Raw genomic sequence first — 21,528 nt, forward strand, 5'->3', positions numbered from 1 at the left:
CCCAGGTCTCTCTGTCCCGGTTTATGCACTCTTTAGGTGGTTCTGTGATTTGACTTGACAGAATTAGTCCCCAGTGCCAGCTTCTGCGGCTATGCCCAAACATCCCTCACCCACTCTAATTTATGCTTGCACCAGCAGGAATAATCAGCCCAGCCTGGCTTTTCCCTGATCTATTCCACATGCAGCGCACAGGTGTTGTAGCCTTGCATAGTCTAGTCTGTCTCTATCCCAGCCCACGCTCTCCTTCTGGTGGGAGTAGCTGTCCGGCGAGGGAACCAGCCCCTTAATCCCCCCGCCAGTTCTGCCCCTCCCTTCCTTCCTGGATCTCACGTGTGCTGGTTGGGTGCTGCATTCATATCCAGTACAGGCAACCATGCCCTGGCATTCCATAATGTGTACTGGTTTTGTCGCCGGAAAGAAAGATCTTCTATCTGCTGCTTCACTCCCCAAATGGTCACTATGGCCAGGGTGAGCTTGTTGGAAGCCAGAGCTTCTTCTGGATCTCCCACATGGTGCAGGGGTCCAAGGGCCTGTGAGACATGCTCCCCTGCTTTCCTAGTCCCTAGTAGGGTTCTGGATCAGAAGTGGCGCAGCCAGGACTCAAACCAGTGTCCACATGGGATGTCAGCACCACAGGCTTAGGGCTACTCCATTACACCCATGCCACTGGCCCCTAAAAATTTTCTGTGGTTACTGTGGCCTTCCAACACTGTCATGTATTATCACATTATGATGCACAATTCATATTTAAATCACATTTAAGAATACATTACTTAGCACATGGCAGCAAAATCACTGCAAAATTATTTTATTTACATTTAGCAGCAACTGATTAATTTACGCTGAAAAAAGGATGAAGCAGAAGTTTACAACTATCATCATCTATAAATCCCAAAACATTCAAGTTAAATATGTGCTAATGCAAAACTATTTTCCCCTTTCTTAATTTATTATAGTTATAGTATATTTTCTCTTAGAGCCATCAAGAATATTTTTAAGCATATTATGAAAATAATGAATTGAAGAATAGAAAGAAAAGGCAGAAATAGTTCATATGTGCATATTCAGAAAATGATACAAAGTTAAAGAATATGTGACTTAAAAGTCAATACAGCGTCCTTTTCGTTCCCAATCTCCATATCGCGTAGGTTCCGGGCCCCTTGGTCCACCTTTTTCTTTGGTAACTGGGTTAACATCATCTGGGAATTCTAAGAAAAGACAAAGGTATAAACAAAGCAGTCAAAAGAAACAGGAAAGGAATGATGGCCATTTCCCAAGCCAGGACTGGATAACTGGCTAGATTCTGCAGACCCAGGTACCACTCAGTTTTCAAATGAACTGTAAATCTGTTTTCCTTAAGCTTGAGAAATCATTTTAGGACCTACTTTCATAAACATTGTTTTTAAAAATATTTTTATTTTTATTTTATAGTTACAGAGACAAAGCAAGACAGCAAGAGAAGTCTTTCACTCACAGGTTCACTCCCCAGATGCAATGGCTGGAGCTAAGCTGATCTGACGCTGGGAGCCAAGAGCTTCTTCCAAGTCTCCCATGCAAGCTCAGTAGCCCAAGAACTTGGGCCATCCTCCTCTGCTGCCTTCCCAGGCCATAAATGGAGCACTGGATTGGAAGTAGAACAGCTGGGACATAAATCAGTGCCCATACAGATGACAACTCTGCAGATGGAGGCTTAGCCTACCTACACCATGGTGTCAGCCCCATATGCAATCAATTTTACCAATGACATTAATGACTTGGAATTCGTGGAGCATTTACAGCTGCCTGTCTGGGAAGCAGTTTTGTATGTGCTATTGTATACAAACAGAAGGAAATGGTTGCCCAGATTACAGAATGCAAATTCATAGGACGCAGAGGGTTTTGCCCAAGGTTAATTTGAAGCAGTCACCCTGACTCAATGCGTCACTTTTAGTAAAATAGGCAGAACAATCATACCTAACTGGGAAATAAAAATATTCATATATAGGAGCCAGCATTAGTGCCATGTACATAAGGGAATGCTAATTGATACAAGTGTGTATAGCATTTTGTTTCAGCAAATGGTTAGTTGGTATTGCCATTTATGAACTTAATACTACATATTTATCTTCACCATGAATCAAGTCCATTTCTGAGTAATGTGCACATATTCATTCATTTAATTTTCAGAATAATCATATGTAATTCACAGACAAGGAAAGCAAGACAAGAAAGATTAAGAAAGTCACCTGAGGCCGGGGTGCCAGCAAGTATTGCTGCTTGGGGTGTCCCCCAGTCTTGCAGCCAGAAGAGACTGCCCAGGTTTGAGTCACAGACACTAGCTTCCTCAAATGCAAAACCTGGCAGTATCAGGTGATGCTTAGCTACTTCAGTACCTGCAGCCATGTGGGAGACTTGCATTGTTTTGGACTGCTTCCCTTGGCTTTACCTAGCCCTGGCTGATGTAGCCATTTGGTGGGTAAATAAGCAGATGGAAGATTTCTCTCTCTCTCCTTTCTTCCCTCCCTAATAAAATAAATAGGAAAATTTCTCAGTGTCACATTGTTATGGGGTACAGCCAGTGATAGCCAGCATCCATTGACAGTGGGCTAAGAAGTTGATTAGCACTGGTTGAGCTGGGCAGAAACAGGAACTGGGCTTGTGGCTAAAAACACCTAGACTAATTGGACTCATCTGTACCCAATATCCTGGCTAAATTAGGACATGGGGGGGGGTGGGGAAGAGTATATAAGGAGAGCAGCAGGTGCAATAAAGAGAGACTTCACAGAGACTTCTACCATCACTGGTCTCCTGTCGGTGCTTCATCCCCAAACCCTCTCCCTATCCACGTTACTGGCTCTGCTGGTTGGAGCAATCATTGTCCCTGTGTACTGCTTAGATGGCACAATGGATATAGTACTGTTGTTTCTGGTCTGTGTACTATCAGGAGTTCCAGGAGGGGTGAGGCCTAGCAGTAGTAGAATGTGGGCAGAGAAGCTAGGGAAAGGTAAATGCCTGCAGCTTTGTAACTGTGTCCAGGTTATTTGTTGTACATCTCTTAGGATGACTTATATTGTTGCGGAAGCTGGGACATAGGTCTTCAGCTTAACGGATGGACTTCAGGGTAATGACCATTTGCTCCCCTTTGGATTATCTTTGGTTGGATTGCCATATGAACTTGTGATCTGCTATTTCTAGTATGTTCTATTATCACCAAGCTTGGTAAATAAATACTCCTTAATAAACCTTAGACATATCTGGAGTGATCTTGCTTGCACCCCGTAACAACATAACTACTGAGTTCAAACTTAGATGTCCAGATATCCTTACTGCAGTCAGGGTCAGGGTTAATCAATACTGCTCTGTACATGAAAACAGCAGAGGGGGAAACAGCTAACAGGAAAAACTCTTAATTCCTAAAGAAATTCTCTTTAGAGGCCCACAGTAGTGGCTTACTGGCTAAAGTCCTCGCTTTGAATGCGCTAGGATCCCATATGGGCGCTGGTTCTAATCCCGGCAGCTCCACTTCTAATCAGCTCCCTGCTTGTGGTCTAGGAAAGCAGTCGAAGATGGCCCAATGCCTTGGGACCCTGTACCCGCATGGGAGTCCTGGAGGAAGTTCCTGGCTCCTGGCTTTGGATTGGCACAGCAAGGCCACTGCGGTTACTTGGGGAGTGAATCATCGGATGGAAGATCTTTCTCTCTGTTTCTCCTCCTCTCTGTATATCTGACTTTGCAATAAAAATAAATAAATCTTATAAAAAAACAAAGGAAGTCTCTTTAGAAAATAGGTTGTCATAAGTACCCCCTCCCTAGGTAAAAGAACAGATGAAAAGAAAGCTTGAAAATTTTCAAGTATGTCTTCTTATATCAAGTCTTGGCTCTGCTATGAATACCTTTTCCTGAATCTCATCATTATTACATTTTCTTTCTTTCTTTTTTTTTTTTTAAAGATTTATTTATTTTTATTGCAAAGTCAGATATACAGAGAGAGGAGGAGAGACAGAGAGGAACATCTTCCGTCCGATGATTCACTCCCCAAGTGAGCCACAACGGGCTGGTGTGCGCCGATCCAAAGCCGGGAACCAGGAACCTCTTCCGGGTCTCCCACACGGGTGCAGTGTCCCAATGCATCGGGCCGTCCTCAACTGCTTTCCCAGGCCACAAGCAAGGAGTTGGATGGGAAATGGAGCTTCCAGGATTAGAACCGGCGCCCATATGGGATCCTGGGGCGTTCAAGGCGAGGACTTTAGCTGCTAGGCCACGCCTCCGGGCCCCATTATTACATTTTCTAAAAAATTTTTCTGCTTTAAATTCAAGTTGGTCTGTCCCTAGACTGACTTCCCCTGAAGACTTCTCCAGGAGTTGTCCTTCTTGTTCTAGGACTCAGTGTGCATACTAGCCAGTTCAGGCTGCCATAAAACCACCAGCTGGATCACTTTGACTCATCTCACTGGCCACAGCGATGGAATCAGCTGTGCATACTTGATACAGACTGGCCTTTGAATTTTCTTGTTAGGGAAGTTGCAACAAGCAGTAAGAAATTCTAGGCTCAGTCTGGCTGCTCTCCTGAACCTAAAAGCTAATGGGGGTAGTTACTTTCTGCCCAGGGCACCAAGAAGTTACTCTGGAGGTGGAAAGCAATGAGGCGGGGGAGGAGGAAAGAGGGGGGGAATGCAGTGATCGGTATCGACAGGAAGAGGGAGAAGAGCCTGTTTTTCTAGGGCCCACCAGTATTACTGCCCTTAGGTACCTCATGTCTATTTAGTATCCTGAGAGCAATCTACCACACCTTCAGTTTGTTGTTTTCTGTTGTCTGTGTCAAAGACTAAGTCTCAACAAGATGTAACAAATCAAATAATCAAACAAATGATATCACTGTTAGGGGCTGGAAAATATTTTGACCGTTTAAGATTTGTTTATTCACAAGTCAGAACACAAGTCAGATCACAAGTCAGCGAGAGAAACAAAGATCTTCTATTCACTTGTTCATTCTCCAGATGGCCACAATGGCTGAGGCTGAATCAGGCCTAAACCATGAGTCAGGAGCTTCTTCTGGGTCTCCCATATGGGTGCAAGAGCCCCCAGGCCACTAACAGGAAGCTGGATTGGAAGTGGAACAGCCAGGGCTTAAACTGGTACCAAATGTGAAAATGCATCCCAAATGGGATCCCTACATCACAGGTGGCAGCCCCATTCACCACACCATAATGCCAGTGCCCCCTCCTATTTTTTTTTCAAAAGTTTACACTTACTCCATATGGCATTCCTGCTGGAATGCTTTTAAGATTTCTAAGCAAAAGCGTATTTTTTCCAATTACTATCTTAATAATTTAAACACTTCTGTCAACAATTAGAAGAGAAGATTTACTTACTTTTCAGTGGTTCTTTCTCAAAATGGGAGCCCTCTGGGGCATCAAAGCGACCTTCTGGCAACCTGGGCTTCTTAAGGGTTTGTGTGACGTGTCCAGCTTTTCCCCCTGGCGAAGAACTTGCTTTTCTCCAAGAATGATACAGAATGGGTGATCCTGGAAGGGTCAGCAGAGTAGAAAAATGACTTGTTTATTTAATCCATTTTAAAAACTTAATTTTACTTACTTGCTTTTAACTTGTAGGTTCACATTTATCAAAGTTCAAAAGGTACAAAAGAGTGAAAATTCTTCCCTTTACAGTTATTATCAAGAAAGTCACTTTTCTTCTTTGAAAACAACCAATATTACCACCAGAAAAAGAGCTTTTAAGTAGGTTAACCATCAGCAAAACTGTACAAATGTATGTAAAACACATATAATAGTTGGGGCTGGGCCAGGTCAAAACCAGGAACCAGGAACTTCTGGGTCTCCCAAATAAGTGGTAGAGGTGCACGGACTTGGCCCATCTTTTCTTACTTTTACAAGCGTTAGTAGGAATATGGGATGCCAGCAAAGCAGGCAGTGACTTATGTAGCTGTGACACAATACAAGCCACAAAGGAAGCATTTTTTTAGTGAGCTAACAGTATGACAGAAGTGGGGAAGAAAATCCCTCTTGTTTATTGTACAAGGACAGACCAGGGATATTGTGCTCCTTGGCACCTGTAGGCGTACAGCTTTACAGACATGTTCATGCGCATCAGCCTGGCACAGGTGGTAGTGATGAACCATGTACAAGGAACTTCATTTCAGATTAGCCAACAGGCCAAGGTAGGTTCAAGAATCTTGTCTCCCAATTCTGCCTATCAAATAGATGTTTGAAGAAAGTGGTTAGCCTAGCATCCAAATGTGTCTCACATCAGAGTGCCTGGTCTTGGCTCTGAACTACAGGTCCTAAATCTGGCCACCCATCAAGGCAGATTGGGACGCAGTGTTGCAGGGTGTGAGTGAGATCACCCCAGTCATGTCTAAGGTTTAATAAGGAGTTCTTTATTAACTAAGCTTGGAGATAATAGAGCACAAAAGAAAATCACAAGTCCATACGGCAATTCAACCAATCATAATCCAATGAATCATAATTCCCAAAGGAACAAATGGCCATTATCCTTAAGTCTATCCATTAAGCTGAAGACTTATGTCCCACTTCCCCAACAAAACAAGTTATCCTAAGAGACATGCAACGAATAACCTGGACACACTTACAATGCTGCAGGCATTCACCTTTCCCTGGCTTCTCTGCCCACATTCTACTACTGCTAGGCCTCACCCCTCTTGGAACTCCAGATAGTACACAAAGCAGAAACATTATTATAACCATTGCCTCTTCTAAGCAGTATACAGGGACTATGCTCAGGGGATTACCTGTCCTGGGTCAGCCAAGAGTCGAGGTGCCAGAGTAACAAGCACCTGGCCAGAAAAAGTGAGAGCCCCTGCTTCATGGGCCTTTTAAGGGGGCTTGTGAGGGAAGTGGTTACACGACAATGCAATACCGTCCCCTCTCAGTTGATAGGTGAGTCACAGGTGGGCAGGAGGGAATACCTAAGTGTTGCGGGCTAAGGAGTTGATTAGTGCTGGTTGGGATGGCAGGAACAGGAACTGGGCTTGTAGCTAAAAACACCTAGACTAATTGGACTTCCAATATCCTGGATAATTTAGGATGTGGAGGAAGTGGTTGAGGATGGAATTAACATTCCATTGCTGTTAGGACCGACCTTCAGGACCGAGGGTAGAGAACACAGCCAGATTTCATTTGCCCACTGTCAATGGGTGCTGGCTATCACTGGCTGCACCCCAAGACAGCAGTGGGGAAGGCTGACATAATTGGGTTCCTGCCATCATGTGGGAGATTTGGATTGACTTTCCAGATCTTGCTGGCTCAGTTTCATGTCTGACCATTTCAGACATCTGGGGGATGAGCCAGCTCATGGGAGATCTGTCTGGGCCTCTTAAAAAATAAAGCAAGTGTTAAGCAATATAAGCTATATTAATGTTACCTTAGTATTACTTCTGGCTATCCAGACTTTTGATTAGTATCATTGTATGAGATGTAGCTGATAAAGTAGAACTCATCTCAAGAGTATAAGAAAATAATGAGCAGAAAGCTTGTGTATTCTACTTCAAGAGGTGGTTTGTTCTTATTCAGTCTATGGAGAATTGTTATTTACAGATACATAGGAATTAAGAAGGTGATCTTCTAAAAGAAATAACAAAAGTGCTTCTCGGCCTTTTGGCTAAGACCAAGTGTAGAAATAACAAAAGCTAAGGAAAACTTGTCACCATAAAATTACTCACAGATACTACAACAAATAAATTAGAATTTCTGCTTCTGAGATTTGACAAATTATATAACAAAATCCTATAGCTCTAAAATCTCCAGCCCCCCAAAACACAAAATCTTTCTACATTAAAGGAAGAACCTTTAAGAGAATAATTACTGGGGAGTGTGCCATGGTGTAGTAGGCTAAGCCATCTACTGCTGATGCCAGCATCCCATCTGAGTGGTGGTTTGAATCTCGGCGGCTCTACTTCCCATCCAGCTTCCTGTTTATGGTTTGGGATGCAGCAGAGGATGGCTCAAGTCCTTGGGCCCCTGCAGCCATGTGGGAGACCCAGAAGAAGCTCCTGGCTTCCAGTTTTGGATTGGCCCAATTCTGGGCCATTGTGGTCATCTAGGAAGTGAATCAGTGGATGGAAAGACCTATACTTCTAACTCTGAATTTCAAGTAAAAATAAATAAATCTTAAAAGAAAGTAATAATGATCAACTAAAAAGGCAGCTGAGTGCAGTAAATAAACAGTAAAACTGAAAGAGGTACATATTTTTTTTAAAGATTTATTTTTTTAAAATTTTTATTTCAAAGTCAGATATACAGAGAGGAGAGACAGAGAGGAAGATCTTCCATCTGATGATTCACTCCATAAGTAACCGCAATGGCCAGTGCTGTGCCATTCCGAAGCCAGGAGCCAGGAACTTCTTCCAGGTCTCCCATGTGGGAGCAGGGTCCCAAGGCTTTGGGCTGTCCTTGACTGCTTTCCCAGGCCACTAGCAGGGATCTGGATTAGAAGTGGGATATGGGATTAGAACCAGCGCCCATATGGGATCCTGGCGCATTCAAAGCGAGGACTTTACCTGGCAGGTCACCACACCGGGTCCTGAAAGTGGTACATATTTTGTGCCTTTTCTTGGCCAGGTCCCTGAGCATGGAGCTTTGGAACAACAGACACGGCAGTACATTAAGCCTGAGCAAAACAGAAAGCCTATTATAAGTCAGGAGTCTGGGAGACTAGCTGAGAAAGCAAAAAAAAAAAAAAAGGCAGGAAGGGTTAAGCTATGCACACAACAAAGCACCTAAAGTATCTTGTTAAAACTGGCACAGGCATTTCATATGGAGGAAATGACCCAGGTCAGAACTATCGGAGTCCCTGGGTTCAAATTCTGGTTCTATGTTCTTTTTAAACTTATTTATTTATTTCAGAGTTACTGTGCAAGGAAGAGAGAGATTTTTCATCTGTTGGTTCACTTCCCAAGGGACCACAATGTTCAGGTCTGAAACAAGGTGAAGCTAGGAGGCAAAAGTTTTATCTGGGTCTCCCTCATGGGTGGCAGGGGCCCAAGCCCTTGGGCAATCTTCGGCTGCTTTTCCTAGGAGGCCATTAGCAAGGAGCTGAACGTGAGGGGGAACAGCCAGGACACAAAGGGGCACCCATGTGGGATGTAGCATCACAGGTGTGGCCCTGCCAGTTATGCCACAATGATGGCTCCCAGTTCCCCCTCTGAGTGTATGCATCTGGGAGGCAGCAGACGACAGTTCAATTACTCAGGCTCCTGCCCTCTATGTGGAGGCCTGGTTTGACTCTAGGCTTTGACTTTGGTTTGGTCCATCTTGGCTTTCCGGACATTTGTGCAGACTGTTTCTCTCTGCTTTCCAAAAAATCAAAATGGATAATTAAAAATGGTTTTAAAATGTAGATTCTAAAGTCCGGGTGGGATCAAAGATTTTAAATTTTTTCAAGTTTTTAGGTGATGCTGCTGGTAGAAGGAACCAGAAACAAAGAACAAAGTTCCAAAGAAAGAAGGAAAAGTGTCCATGTCAATCATGGTCCTAAGCGGAGACATGAAAAAAAAAGACTCTGATTCTGAAGCTACCGGCTGACCATTCCTGTCTTCAAGCCTGATGACATTTGCACGGCTCAAAAACCTGTAAGGCGGACATCTGACCATAAAGGGGCTCCAACTCTAGTGTTTAAATACTCCTGGACACAAGGCAAACACAAAAGTCAATCTTCTGAGAAGAATTACACTCTCAATCCATATCTCATGTAAGTCCCACAAAAAATCTGGCAGAACTTTCAAGAAATGAGTCATCACAAACAAGAGTTAGCAGAATCAACAAACAATCCAACTGTGCGACCAGAGCATAAAGATTCCAAACACTGAATTCTCAATATAAGACATCTAAATATATTTAAAGAAAACAAACATGAGTAATAAGTTAATACAAAAAACATGACTGGAGACCAGTATTATGGCAGAGGGTGTAAAAGCACCAGTTTGAGTTCCTGGTTGGTCGACTTCTGAGCCAGCTTCTTGCTAATGCAGCTTGGGCACAGAATGTTCAGCTGGCAAGTATACCACCAGCAGACGCATCCAGCTGCCTGCTCATGAACCTGGCAGAGTAGCAGGTGGCTCAAGTACTTGGGCTCCTGCCACTCACATGGGAAACCTGCATGGAGTGCTAAGACCCAGGCTTTGGTTTGGACTACCCCTCGCTGTTGCCAACATTTGAAGCAGTGTACAGAAAATCTCTCTTTAATAAATGAAACAAATCTTTTTAAAAACAAACTAATCTTGGGCCCAGCACAATAGCCTAGTGGCTAAAGTCTTCACCTTGCACGTGCCAGGATCCCATATGGGTGCCGGTTCTAATCCTGGCAGTCCTGCTTCACATTCAGCTCCCTGCTTGTGGCCTGGGAAAGAGGTCAAGGATGTCCCAAAAGCCTTGGGACCCTGCACCCGTGTGGACCAGGAAGAGACTCTGGGCTCCTGGCTTCGCATCAGCTCAGTTCCAGCCACTGCAGCCACTTGGGGAGTGAATCATTGGATGGAAGATCTTCCTCTCTGTATATCTGACTTAAACAATAAAAAAACCTTTAAAATTAATTAATTTTAATAAAAATATATTTTCATATTTAAAATGACACTGATATAAAAAAATCACTCAGAAACATTACCAGTTAATACCAAAAGAATTGTGTACTTTAAAACATCCCAGAAGTGTGAGACAAGAAGGAACAAAAAGACAACAAAATGATTAGAATACTTCAGTACACTGAGTTTGGTACACTGAAATCATTTACAATATCATTTATTTATAGGTTTACCTAAACCACAATCCTAACACACACACACACAAGAAGCTAAATAGCAGAAGTAGAGAGCAAACGCATTCATTCACAGCTTGGTTCAGTTCAGGAGGAGGGTCAATGTATCAATACACTTCAGACTTAGGTACATAACTCAATTTCAGGGGTAACGAATAAAGTGCATTATCTTCTGCACCAAATACAAACAAATGAAAGAAGAAATTTTTCAGTTCAAAGAAGCCTGAGAAACAGTGTAAAAAGAAGATGGCAGAAATTTAACAGTAACTATACCTAGAAAAAAATCGAACTCTATTTGAAAGCCTATCAGACTGTATTGGGGGAATGTTTAGTCACACACTATTTATGCAAGGTACATCACTTTCATACTTTTTTTAAACCCACCATAGGGGTCCAGTGCAATAGCCTAGTAGCTAAATCTTTGCCTTTCATCCATAAGGATTACATATGGGTGCTGGTTCATGTCCTGGCTGATCCACTTCCCATCCAGCTCCCTGCTTGTGGCCTGGGAAAGCAGTAGAGAATAACCCAAAGTCTTAGGACCTTGCACTGCTGGGGGACTAGGAAGAAGCTCCTGGCTTCAGCTCAGCTCAGCTCAGCTCCAGCTGTTGGGGCCAGCTGGGGAATAAACTAGCAGATGGAAGATCTTTCTCTCTGTAAATCTGCCTTTCCAATAAAAATAATTTTTAAAAAAACCCAACATAGAAAACAGAAAGAAATCTGAAGCAAAAAGAACAAAGCAGGAAGCATTATATTATTTGATTTTAAACTGTATCAACAAAGCTAAAATAAATTTTTTAAAGAAAAGACTCACCTATTTATTTGAAAAGCAGAGTTAGAGAGGGACAGACAGAGGAGGCAGACAGCGAGATCTTACATCCACTGCTTTACTCTGCAAATGATCACACAGGTTAGGGCTGGGTCAGGCTGAAGCCAGGAGCCAGAGACTCAATCTGGGTCTGTTACATGGGCAGCAGAGACAATTACTAATCACACAGGTTACTGGCATCGAAGGTGGTGGCTTAACTCAGTGTGCTGGACCCACAGCTCCCAGAATTAAAACAGCCTGTTCATAGAACACTAGAACTCAATAGAGATCCTATACAGAATGAAAGTGAACTCACACAACTTAAACCAACTAATCTTTGATGAAGAAGCTAAGGACATCCACTGGAGAAACAACAGTCTTCAATAAATGTTGCTGGTAAATCAGCTGTCCATATGCGGAAGAATAAAACCAGATCCCTGCCTTTATGCAGAAAAAACAACTCACAATGGATCAAAGACATAAATGCAATTCATAAAATTTGAAATTTCTGCAAGAACACTTAGGGAACCACTTCAAGATACTGGAATGGGTAAGTGTTGTGGTATAGTGGGGTATAGTGGTTTAAGCTGCAACATATAGGAATGTCTGATTTAAGTGCTGTTATTTTGTGATTCTGATCCAACTTCCTGCTGATGTGCTTGGGACATAGTGGATAGGGACCCAAAGACTCAGGTTCCCATCAACCACGTGGGATCAGAGCTCTCGGCTTCCACCTAACCTGGCCCCAACTGTCTGGGACACTTGGGGAGTGAACTAGCCGATGGATGATTTTTTTCTCTCTCTTCTCCTCCCACTCCCGCCCTGTGCCTTTTAAATAAATAAATCTTAAAAAAAAAAGTGGATTTCCCAGGTAAGCCATCCTCTATTGCTTTCCCAGGTGATTAATTAGCAAGAACCTGAGGTTGAAGTGGAGCCCTTAGGACTCGAACTGCTGCCCACAAAGGATGCTGGCACCACAGGCAGAGACTTTGCCAGATGCACCATGATGCTGGCCACCCATTTTTTTTTCCAGTGCTCTGTATACACAGACATTTCTCAAAGAACATATGTGAATAACCAATGGGCACATGCAGAAAATTGGCAAAGGCACAGCAAATATGACAAATGCTATGACTCTTTAAGAAATCAAATAAGTAATTTAAAATCTTCCCTTAAGAAAACAGCAAGGGGGCTGGTGCAATGGCGTAGTAGGTAGAGCTTCTGCCTGTGGCGCCAGCATCCCATATGAATTCCAGCGCACGTCTTGGCTGCCCCCTTCCAATTCAGTCCCTGCTTATGGCCTGGGAAAGCAGAAGAGGACAATTTGAGTCCTTGGCCCCTAGCATCATGTAGTAGACCTGGAGGAAGTTGCTGGCTCCTGGATTTGGATTGGCTTAGCTCTGGCTGGTGTGACTGGGCTGTGAACCAGCAGATGGAAGACCTCTTTCTCTGTCTTTCCTGCCTTTCAAATAAAATAAATCTTTTTTTTTTTTAAGTGGCACTCAGAAATGTGCAGTTGAGTTTAAAGAATCAAAGATCAGGTCCTGGCACGAGAGCGTAGTGGTTAAGGCTCTCGCCTTGAACGCCCCGGGATCCCATACCGGCGCCAGTTCTAATCCCAGTGGCTCCACTTCCTATCCAACTCCCTGCTTGTGGCCTGGGAAAGCAGTCAAGGAGGGGCCCAAAGCCTTGGGAACCTGCACCTGTATGGGAGACCCTGAAGAGCTCCTGGCTTCGGATTGGCTCAGCTCCAGCCGTTGCGGCTGCTTGGGGGCAGTGAGCCATCAGATGGAAGACCTTCCTCTCTGTATCTCCTCCTCTCTGTATATCTGCCTTTCCAATAAAAATAAATAAATCTTTTTTAAAAAAAAAGAATCAAAGATCAGATAATTCCGCATACCTGCCACCCAAAAAATGTCTGACAATGTAGGGAAAAGGATCACTAGGATAATCGAACTTTTAAAATCAGAAAAGAAAAAAACCTAAGGGAGTAAATCTACAGGCCATTTACTGAGCAAAATATTAGTAAATCATTAAATTTAGAGTATTTTATGAGAATATAAAAATGATTCACCATCAGAAAAATCTGCAACTCACCACTCAATGAGCTGAAACGAGAAAGTTGATGCAATCAGTGCAATAAGTAAGATGAAGAAAAACAGATTCAGTACATTTCAAAATTTATTGTTTAACAACAAACACATGAACAAATCAAAAGCCAAGAAGATCTTTCTAGGAATAAAAGGGATTTCTTTAGCCTAAAAAAGGCAAGTGTAAGCAAATATCACACTTCACGGATAAAATACAAACACATTCCTTTCACACTGATAAGCACACCTGCTACCATCACTTCTAGTCAACATGGTACTGCAAAGCTCTCTAAAGATAGGAACATAGCAGGGGGGAAAAACACATAGGGATTAGAAAAAAATAGACTGTCACTATTTTTGGATAAATGTCTAGTAACTTCCAAAATCTGCAAATAAGGTAACTCAGTTATGGGACATAATATCAATAGTCAATTCGAAACATAAACATCAATCAAAAATTATCTATTAAAAAACAAGTGCTACCAATCAAATCTCAACAGGTTTTTTAATTTTTTTCCTTTTAAGAATGTGATGTTAGGAACTGATGCAATGGTTCAATTTACTAATCCTCTACCTCCAAGCGCCAAGATCCCATATGGTTGCCAGTTTGTGTCATGGCAGTTCCACTTCCCATCCAGCTCCCTGCTAATGGCCTGGGAATGCCTTGGGACCCTCTACCAGTGTGGGAGACCCAGAACCTTCTGGCTCCTGGTTGGAGACTGGCTCATCTCTGGTTGTTGCAGCCTCTTGGGGAGTGAACCAGCAAACTGAAGATCTTTCTCCCTGTTTCTCCTTCTCTCTGTAAATATGATCTGCCTTTCCAATAAAAATAAATAAATCTTTAAAAAGATATACAGAAAGGAGGAGAGACAGAGAGGAAAATCTTCCATCAGACCGTCCACTCCCCAAGCAGCCACGATGGCTGGAGCTGAGCCAATCTGAAGCCAGGAACCAGGAGCTTTTTCTGGGTCTCCCACATGGGGGCAGGGTCCAAAAGCTTTGGGCCCCTCCTTGACTGCTTTCCCAGGACACAAGCAGGGAGTTGGATGGGAAGCGGGGCTGCCAGGATTAGAACCCGAATCCATATGGGATCCCAGCGTGTTCAAGGCGAGGACTTTAACTGCTACGCTATCACGCCGGGCCCCCAAAATAAGTACATCTTTAAAAAAAAAGAAAAAAATATGATATTAAACTTAAGGAAAACAGCCAAGAAGAGCCAACACACTTCAGAAAACAGGATGAGAGGATTTATCTTGATATGAATATTTATAACAAAAGTATGGTTATTAAAGCGGGTGGTGTCAGAGCAGATCAATGGAGCTGAACCTTCTCTATCTGTAGGCTTGATTTATTAAATATGACATGACATCAGTGAGGACAAAGTCCTACAAATATATTACCCTAGGGGAACAAACCATGGACATGGGAAAAAAGTGAAAATGGCCCTTTGCCTCACAGCATAAATGAAAATCAATTCCTTGTATAATGAAATCTTAAAATGTGAAAAAGAAAAATTACGGATCTTCTGGAAGAAAATATAAAAAATTTCTATTCCTATAGGTTAGAAAAGGATCTCTCATGCAAGACCACAAGGCACCAACAACAAGCAAAACATCAATCAAGATTATAGTTAGGCAATGCTGTAGCATAACAAGTTAAGATAAAATTATGATAAATTATAATTGTTCATTAAAAAATACCCATCATACCAAAGAGAATGAATGAACAAGCAGACTCACTATATATTTATTTATTTAAAAGATTTATTTATTTTTATTGGAAAGGTAGATTTACAGAGAAGAAGAAACAGAAAGATCTTCCATCCACTGGTTCACTCCCCAAGTAAGTGGCTTCAATGGCCAGACCTGAGCAAATCTGAAACAGGGAGCCTGGAGCCTCTTTTGCATCTCCAAAGCAGTTGCAGGGACCCAAGCCTTGGGCCGCCCTCCACTGCATTCCCAGGTCACAGGCAGGGAGCTGGATGGGAAGAGGTACCACTGAGCCGGGTATGAACCAGAACCCATATGGGATCCTGGCAGATGCAAGGAGAGGATCTAGCCACCAGACTACCCTGTCAGGCTCTGTATTTTACTTCTAAAAGATTTATTTGGAAGGCAGAGTGACAGCCAGAGGAAGAGAGGTAGATACAACTTTCATCAGATTATTCACTCTGCAAATAGCCTCAACAGCCCTGGCTGGGCCAGGCCAAAATCAGGAACCTGGAACACCAACGGGTCTGCCATGTGAGTGGCAAGGACCCGAGTATTTGGGCCATCTGCTGTTTTCCCAAGAGAATTAGCAGGGAGCTGGACTACCAAGCAGTAGTAACCCAGAGCTGAACCAGCATTCTGATATGGGATGTTGGTATCGCAAGCCATTGTTTAATGTGTTACTACACAATGCTGGCACCAAAGCCCAGGGCAGTTATAAACAACATGGTAGAAATAGACAAAAACAGGCTACAAATTGGATACATGACTACAAAGAATTTAATATGCAAAGTAGGAAAATAACTTAAGTAAGACAACCTATTAAGAAAATGAAGAGGCATTTTACATACAAAAAGCTAGTATTTGTAGGGTCTGGCATGGTAGCTTCATGGCTAAAGTTCTCGCCTTGAGGGCGCCAGGATCCCATATGGGTGTAGAAACGGCTCAGCTATGGCTATTATGGCTATTTAGGGAGTGAACCAGTGGATGGAAGATCTTTCTCTGTTTCTCCTCTCGGTAAATCTGACTTTCCAATAAAAATAAGTAAGTATTTTTTTTTTTAAAAGTAGTATTTGTAAAGCTGTTTAAGTTTTCTAATCAGAGGAAAGTAAAACCACATTTCAGTAACTGTTTCAGTATCTTTCACACAGCCAAGAGTTGAAATTTCAGACAAGATGGAGTGTCAGATTTGTGTGGCGTGATGCTCGAATATATTGGTGGCAGAAATCAGAATTGCCACTTGGAGCAGAACACGGACTCACACTATGGGGCACCAAGCTTCACAGGCTGGCAACATCAGCCAAGAATTCCAGTTCTTAAACTTCAGCACTAATTAGGTAAATAGGAACGCTAATTCCGGCATTTCCAGCATTACTTTACAGTCCACTGGGAAGGAGAATGTATTGCACCTTCACATAGAACAATGTGTAGCTGCAATTTCACATATCAATATGGATCAATCTCAAAACACAAGGTTAGCTGAAAGGATACAAATGGCACGAAATCACTTCTACAGAGCTCAAAAAACACAGTGCACAATGCATCAGCAAACTTCGTAGCAACAGAAACAGCCTTTCTTGGACAACAGGCTCTCAGAGCTTGTTTTGCGTCATAACTTACACAATGTGTGCATACACAGATACCTAGGGTCTCATACTTCATCCTTGTTTAAAACTATCAAAAATGGATGCTGAATGAATACGATAGGAATCAAACAGTTATTACCTGAGGTTTGGATAATGTGACAGTTTTACTATCTAAATTAACTTATTTCTGAATCACTTAAAGTTTTTACGATGAATAGGTAATATGTATTTGAGTTAAGTGATTACATACAGGAAAACCAATCCCATAGAAACCTGGGGATGTCTGCTACAAACCTGAATCGGTCTGGCCTATGCTGTTAGTATAGCTGTTCTTTCTTTTTTTTTTTTTTTTACATTTATTTTTATTTGAAAGGCAAATTTACAGAGAAGGGAAAACAGAGAGATCAGTGACTGGAGAAACAAGGTCAGTCAATTGTTTTCCATTTACACACATCGTTTCTTCAGGGCGTCATAAATTATATAAAGCATAGTACTAGTTGCCAACTAATTCAGTGATAGACTGGGACACTTTCAGTAAAAGGGGGTTAAATAAAAAAGCTTATTTCTACAGAACGAACGTTTCTGTGCTATCTATCCATTCCTGGCTTCATTTAATTTCCACTGCATTTCCTTATTTGCCTTGGGCCCTCTAGCCACTTTTCCAGTATTGTAAACTGCTACAAATCCTTGGTGACGCTGTAAATGAGTGACTCATGCCAAGGTGCTTTTCCATTTCTGTCAAGGGCACCAAGTGCAGGGCGCCCTGCGAGCCCCACACGCACGTCGTGGAATCGTGGATTTTGGCGGCCACGGCGGCCCGAGACCCCCAGGGTGCGGGCAGGCCCCCAGCGCCCTCCGGGAAGGCGTTTCTCGCGGAGCCTGGCCTCGGCCACCCCGCCCGCCACCTCGCCCCGAGCACCACAGCTTACTTGTCGCTCCCCACGCAGCCGCAGGGACGCGGCCCAGCAAGGCGGCGAGTCCTGACGCGGTCATGACGGCGCCTTCCGCAGCTTCTGCGCAGGCGCGGGAGGTGGGGCGGCGGCGAGCCGGCTTCCGCCCAGGGGGCGGGGCACTCACGGGGCGTGGCCGCCGTGAGATCCGGCTTCCCTCCCCAGTCAGAGGGAGGCAGCAGAAAGGAGCTAGAATGTGGAATGTTGCTGCACTAAGAACCTGGCAAGTCGCCCTGGACCCCTGTTGATTAAAGAAACGGTGAAATTTGACGGGGGATTAATTTTATTTACCCTTCTCATTCTGAGGCAGAAGTCTCTTCCTTTTACAATGTGTGTGTGTTTTAAGTAATTATGTTTCTCTTACCCCGCTTTTCTTAAGTCTCACTTTGCTTAAACAGGCCGTAATTCATTGGCCATGTAACTCAGAAGACATTTTAGAGCAAGAGAAAGCTTTCCACCTGCAGCAGGCCACAGTTCCCAGAATTCTGTCCATTGATTCCTAAATTGCAAAATTCCAGTGGTGTTTGGAGCTTTTGTGTTAGACTGAGGGTGATTTAGGTAATCTAGGGGAGGGCTTATAGCATCACAGTGGTGGTTGCCAGAATTCTATAACTTTTTGTTTTTTTGCAAACGTTAGGGAGAGAGACACTTCCCTCTGCTGGGTCTCTCCCCAAATGACTGCAGTAGCCAGGGTGTACTAGAGGGAAGGCGGGATTCCAGGGCTTCTTCTGGGTCTCCTGTGGGGGTGCAGGTGCCCAAGCACGTGAGCCATCTTCTGCTTTCCCAGGCACGTTTACAGGTTGCTGGATGGGGAGTGGAGCAGCCAGATCTTTAACTGGCACCTGTGATTGGATGTTGGCATTGGAGGTGGGGCCTTAGCTTGCTATACCACAACAGCAGATCCAACTTTGTTTTAGAAAAATTCAGTTATTAGTCCTTGGTAGTGTCTGATCATGTGACAATAGTTCCTGTAGATAAGGAATCCACTCCCTTAGAGGATGTGGTGCATACAGAACAGGGACAGAGGCAAAAACGTGGTAATTGTCATTAATACTTGGATCACACTCCTAATGTCATTTTTATCCTTAGCTTATATCTTCTAATTAATGTGTTTTCTTAGCATAGCTGGCTAAGGAGAAAACTTCAATTGTATTGTATTCTCAGTTGTTTTGCTCACTGAACTGATCCAGTTGGCAGTGGATTGCTTCTGCATGTAGAGGCACTCAAGCAACAGCAGAGTGGAGGAAAGATCCTCTCCAGAAGGCAGAATTTACTAGATACACCTTGCCTAGAAGGGGCCATGTCCTGAGAGAACTATGTTATTTTAAAGGCAGCAAGAGGTATAATCCAGTGATGAAGAACTAGAAAAGCCAAAAAAAGTGGGGATAGTACTTTGGAATAAGATTTCTGAGTGGTCCTAAATCATGAGGACATTTAGGTCCTACTGAATATTAAAAAAAAAAAAAAAAGTATCCCATGGCAGAGTTCTTAATCAGGACAAGATTATAAATTACCTATTGCTACCCAACAAATTCTACCACAATTTGCTGGATCTAAACAAATATTCTGGGGCAGACACAATAGCTCAAGTAGTCAATCCTGTGTCTTGCAGCGCCGACATCCAATATGGGCACCTGTTCGTATTTCAGCTCTCCCACCTGCCATCCAGCTCACTGCTTATGGCCAGGGAAAACAGCAGAGGACTGCTCAAAGTCTGTACCTGTGTGCAAGACCCAGAAGAGGCTCCTGGCTCCTGATTCAGCTCAGCTCAGCTCCGGACATCGGAGCCATTGGGCTGTTTCAGCTGATACAAGATCTTTTGGGCTATAAATTTGCTTTCCTGATAAAAATATAAAAAAAAAACAATAAACATTCTCAGTTTTTTTGGGTTAGAAATCAGAGGATTCTGGCTTCACAAATACGTGGTTGCAGCCAATGTATCTGAGTATGGGAAGTGTTTGAGTAGGCATGAGCAGGGGAGGATTTGCCTCCAAACTTGTAATATTCAGGATTTAGTTTGGTCTGGTGACTTCCCGAAGTTCCTTGCTACGTAGGGTTTCTCCAAACATCATCTCACAACATGGCAGCTGCCTTTCCACACAAAACCAATGAACCAAACGGCAAGAAGGACCACTCAAATGGAAGCCACAACCTTTGTGTAATCTAACTGCAGCTGTAGCAGCTCACTGCTTATTCTGTCATCAGGCTTGGTGATCATACATGAGCTGCCTGCTACGAGGGGCTCATTCTGTGGACACCAGTCAGCTTCCTTTTCCACCACAGCGGTTTTTTCCTAGTGACACCAGTAACAAGGTATCTTCTAATTAATGTGTTTGATTGCAAGAATGGTGACATATATGTATTTCTAACATTGTCTTTTCCCTAGCAGCTTACTACTTGTCAAATACAGTGACTGACTTGATTCCCTAATAGTGTTTAGTAGCCTAGGTTGCAGATCTAATTACAATAAAATCCTAGTAACATAGAAGAGGTAGCAATTTGTTCTCAAGAATGATTTGTTTGGTTTGATTGCTTTCCCTTACTTATGCTTCTTTAATATACTGATGTTACTGGATATAGTTCATTGCTTCTAAGAATGAACTCAGTTCCTATAAAGATATGTAGCAGGGGACTGAGGCATGCATGCTGGAATCACCAGTGCTGTCAAGTATTCCACCAACCAGAAGTCTTGTAGAACAACAGACAACCTTATTAAGGGCTTAGTTTTGTAAATAGATAGAAAAATAAACTTTGAGATATTGTCCTATAATAGTCGTTAAATGCCCTCAGGTAAATTAATGGTACTCAGGGATACTTCTCTTGATAGACTAACAGAAGGAGGGATTGCCTGGTCCATCTGACACAATGCCCATTTATTTTGTTTTCTACCGTGGGGAAAAGAGAACCTCACAAGCCCTGAGTGGCCCTGCATGTGAACGTCAACTGGGACACACTGCAAGGCTTTTTCATCTCCTGATGGTGAGCAATTTCTATACCTGGTCATACAGGTACCAAAGTAGGGCAAGGTCATTACAGAATGAGTAACAGTGAGCCAACATCTCCAGGGGAGAATGACTTGTTTAAAATCTGCTTGGTCTGTGAATCCTTGGCTGTTAACACATCCCACTAGGAGGGCAGGTGACACCAGGTTCTCTGCAGCACACTGGGGCAAAGGGGCTCCAGGAAATGATGTAAGCTTGAGCACATTTTGACCACTATAGTAATGCCGTCTCTTACTCAGGAGTGTCAGCCAAAATGTTGGCTTATAAGTAGGATCAACTCTCAGATGCACTGCCTGTTCTTGTCCTCATCTTCATGATTTCGGGGGCTATAGGTGTAGTAATTCTTCTATCTAGAGGAAGAATGCTCTCATAAGGGAAAATGTTTTCCCTAACTTGGATATTGAAGTTGCTCCTTGGCCATTTTTAGTTTTTCTTTTTTTTAAGGAGTTATTTATTTTTATTGGAAAGGTGGATGTTTTATAGAGAGAAAGAGCGACAGGGAGAAAGATCTTCCATCCGCTGGTTCACTCCCTAAGTGACTGCAATGGCTGGAGCTGAGCTGATCCAAAGTCAGGAGCCCAGAGCTTCTTTCAGGTCTCCCACATGGGAGCAGGGT

At 43.1% G+C, this 21,528-nt stretch overlaps 1 protein-coding gene across 1 annotated transcript; it reads right to left on the minus strand.

The window, feature by feature from the left end:
• Positions 1–792: 792 nt before the first annotated feature.
• SDHAF4 (succinate dehydrogenase complex assembly factor 4) lies at positions 793–17,991 on the minus strand. Its single transcript, XM_012925581.2, has 3 exons — positions 17,890–17,991; positions 5,352–5,504; positions 793–1,208 (listed from the first exon to the last, which is right to left on the minus strand). Exons 1-3 carry the CDS (start codon positions 17,951–17,953, stop codon positions 1,099–1,101), a joined length of 327 nt encoding a protein of 108 aa, XP_012781035.2. The 5' UTR covers positions 17,954–17,991; the 3' UTR covers positions 793–1,098.
• Positions 17,992–21,528: the final 3,537 nt, after the last annotated feature.

The sequence above is a fragment of the Ochotona princeps genome, chromosome 1 (genome assembly GCF_030435755.1).
Source record: "Ochotona princeps isolate mOchPri1 chromosome 1, mOchPri1.hap1, whole genome shotgun sequence".
Taxonomy (NCBI): domain Eukaryota; kingdom Metazoa; phylum Chordata; class Mammalia; order Lagomorpha; family Ochotonidae; genus Ochotona; species Ochotona princeps.

Excerpts from the sequence above, each read along its gene's own strand:
- SDHAF4 (XM_012925581.2), bottom strand. The coding sequence starts at position 17,953 with ATGACCGCGTCAGGACTCGCCGCCTTGCTGGGCCGCGTCCCTGCGGCT. Across the intron at positions 5,505-17,889 it reads GGCTGCGTGGGGAGCGACAA|GATCACCCATTCTGTATCAT; the intron begins GTAAGCTGTGGT and ends TGACCCTTCCAG. Across the intron at positions 1,209-5,351 it reads TGAGAAAGAACCACTGAAAA|AATTCCCAGATGATGTTAAC; the intron begins GTAAGTAAATCT and ends GTCTTTTCTTAG.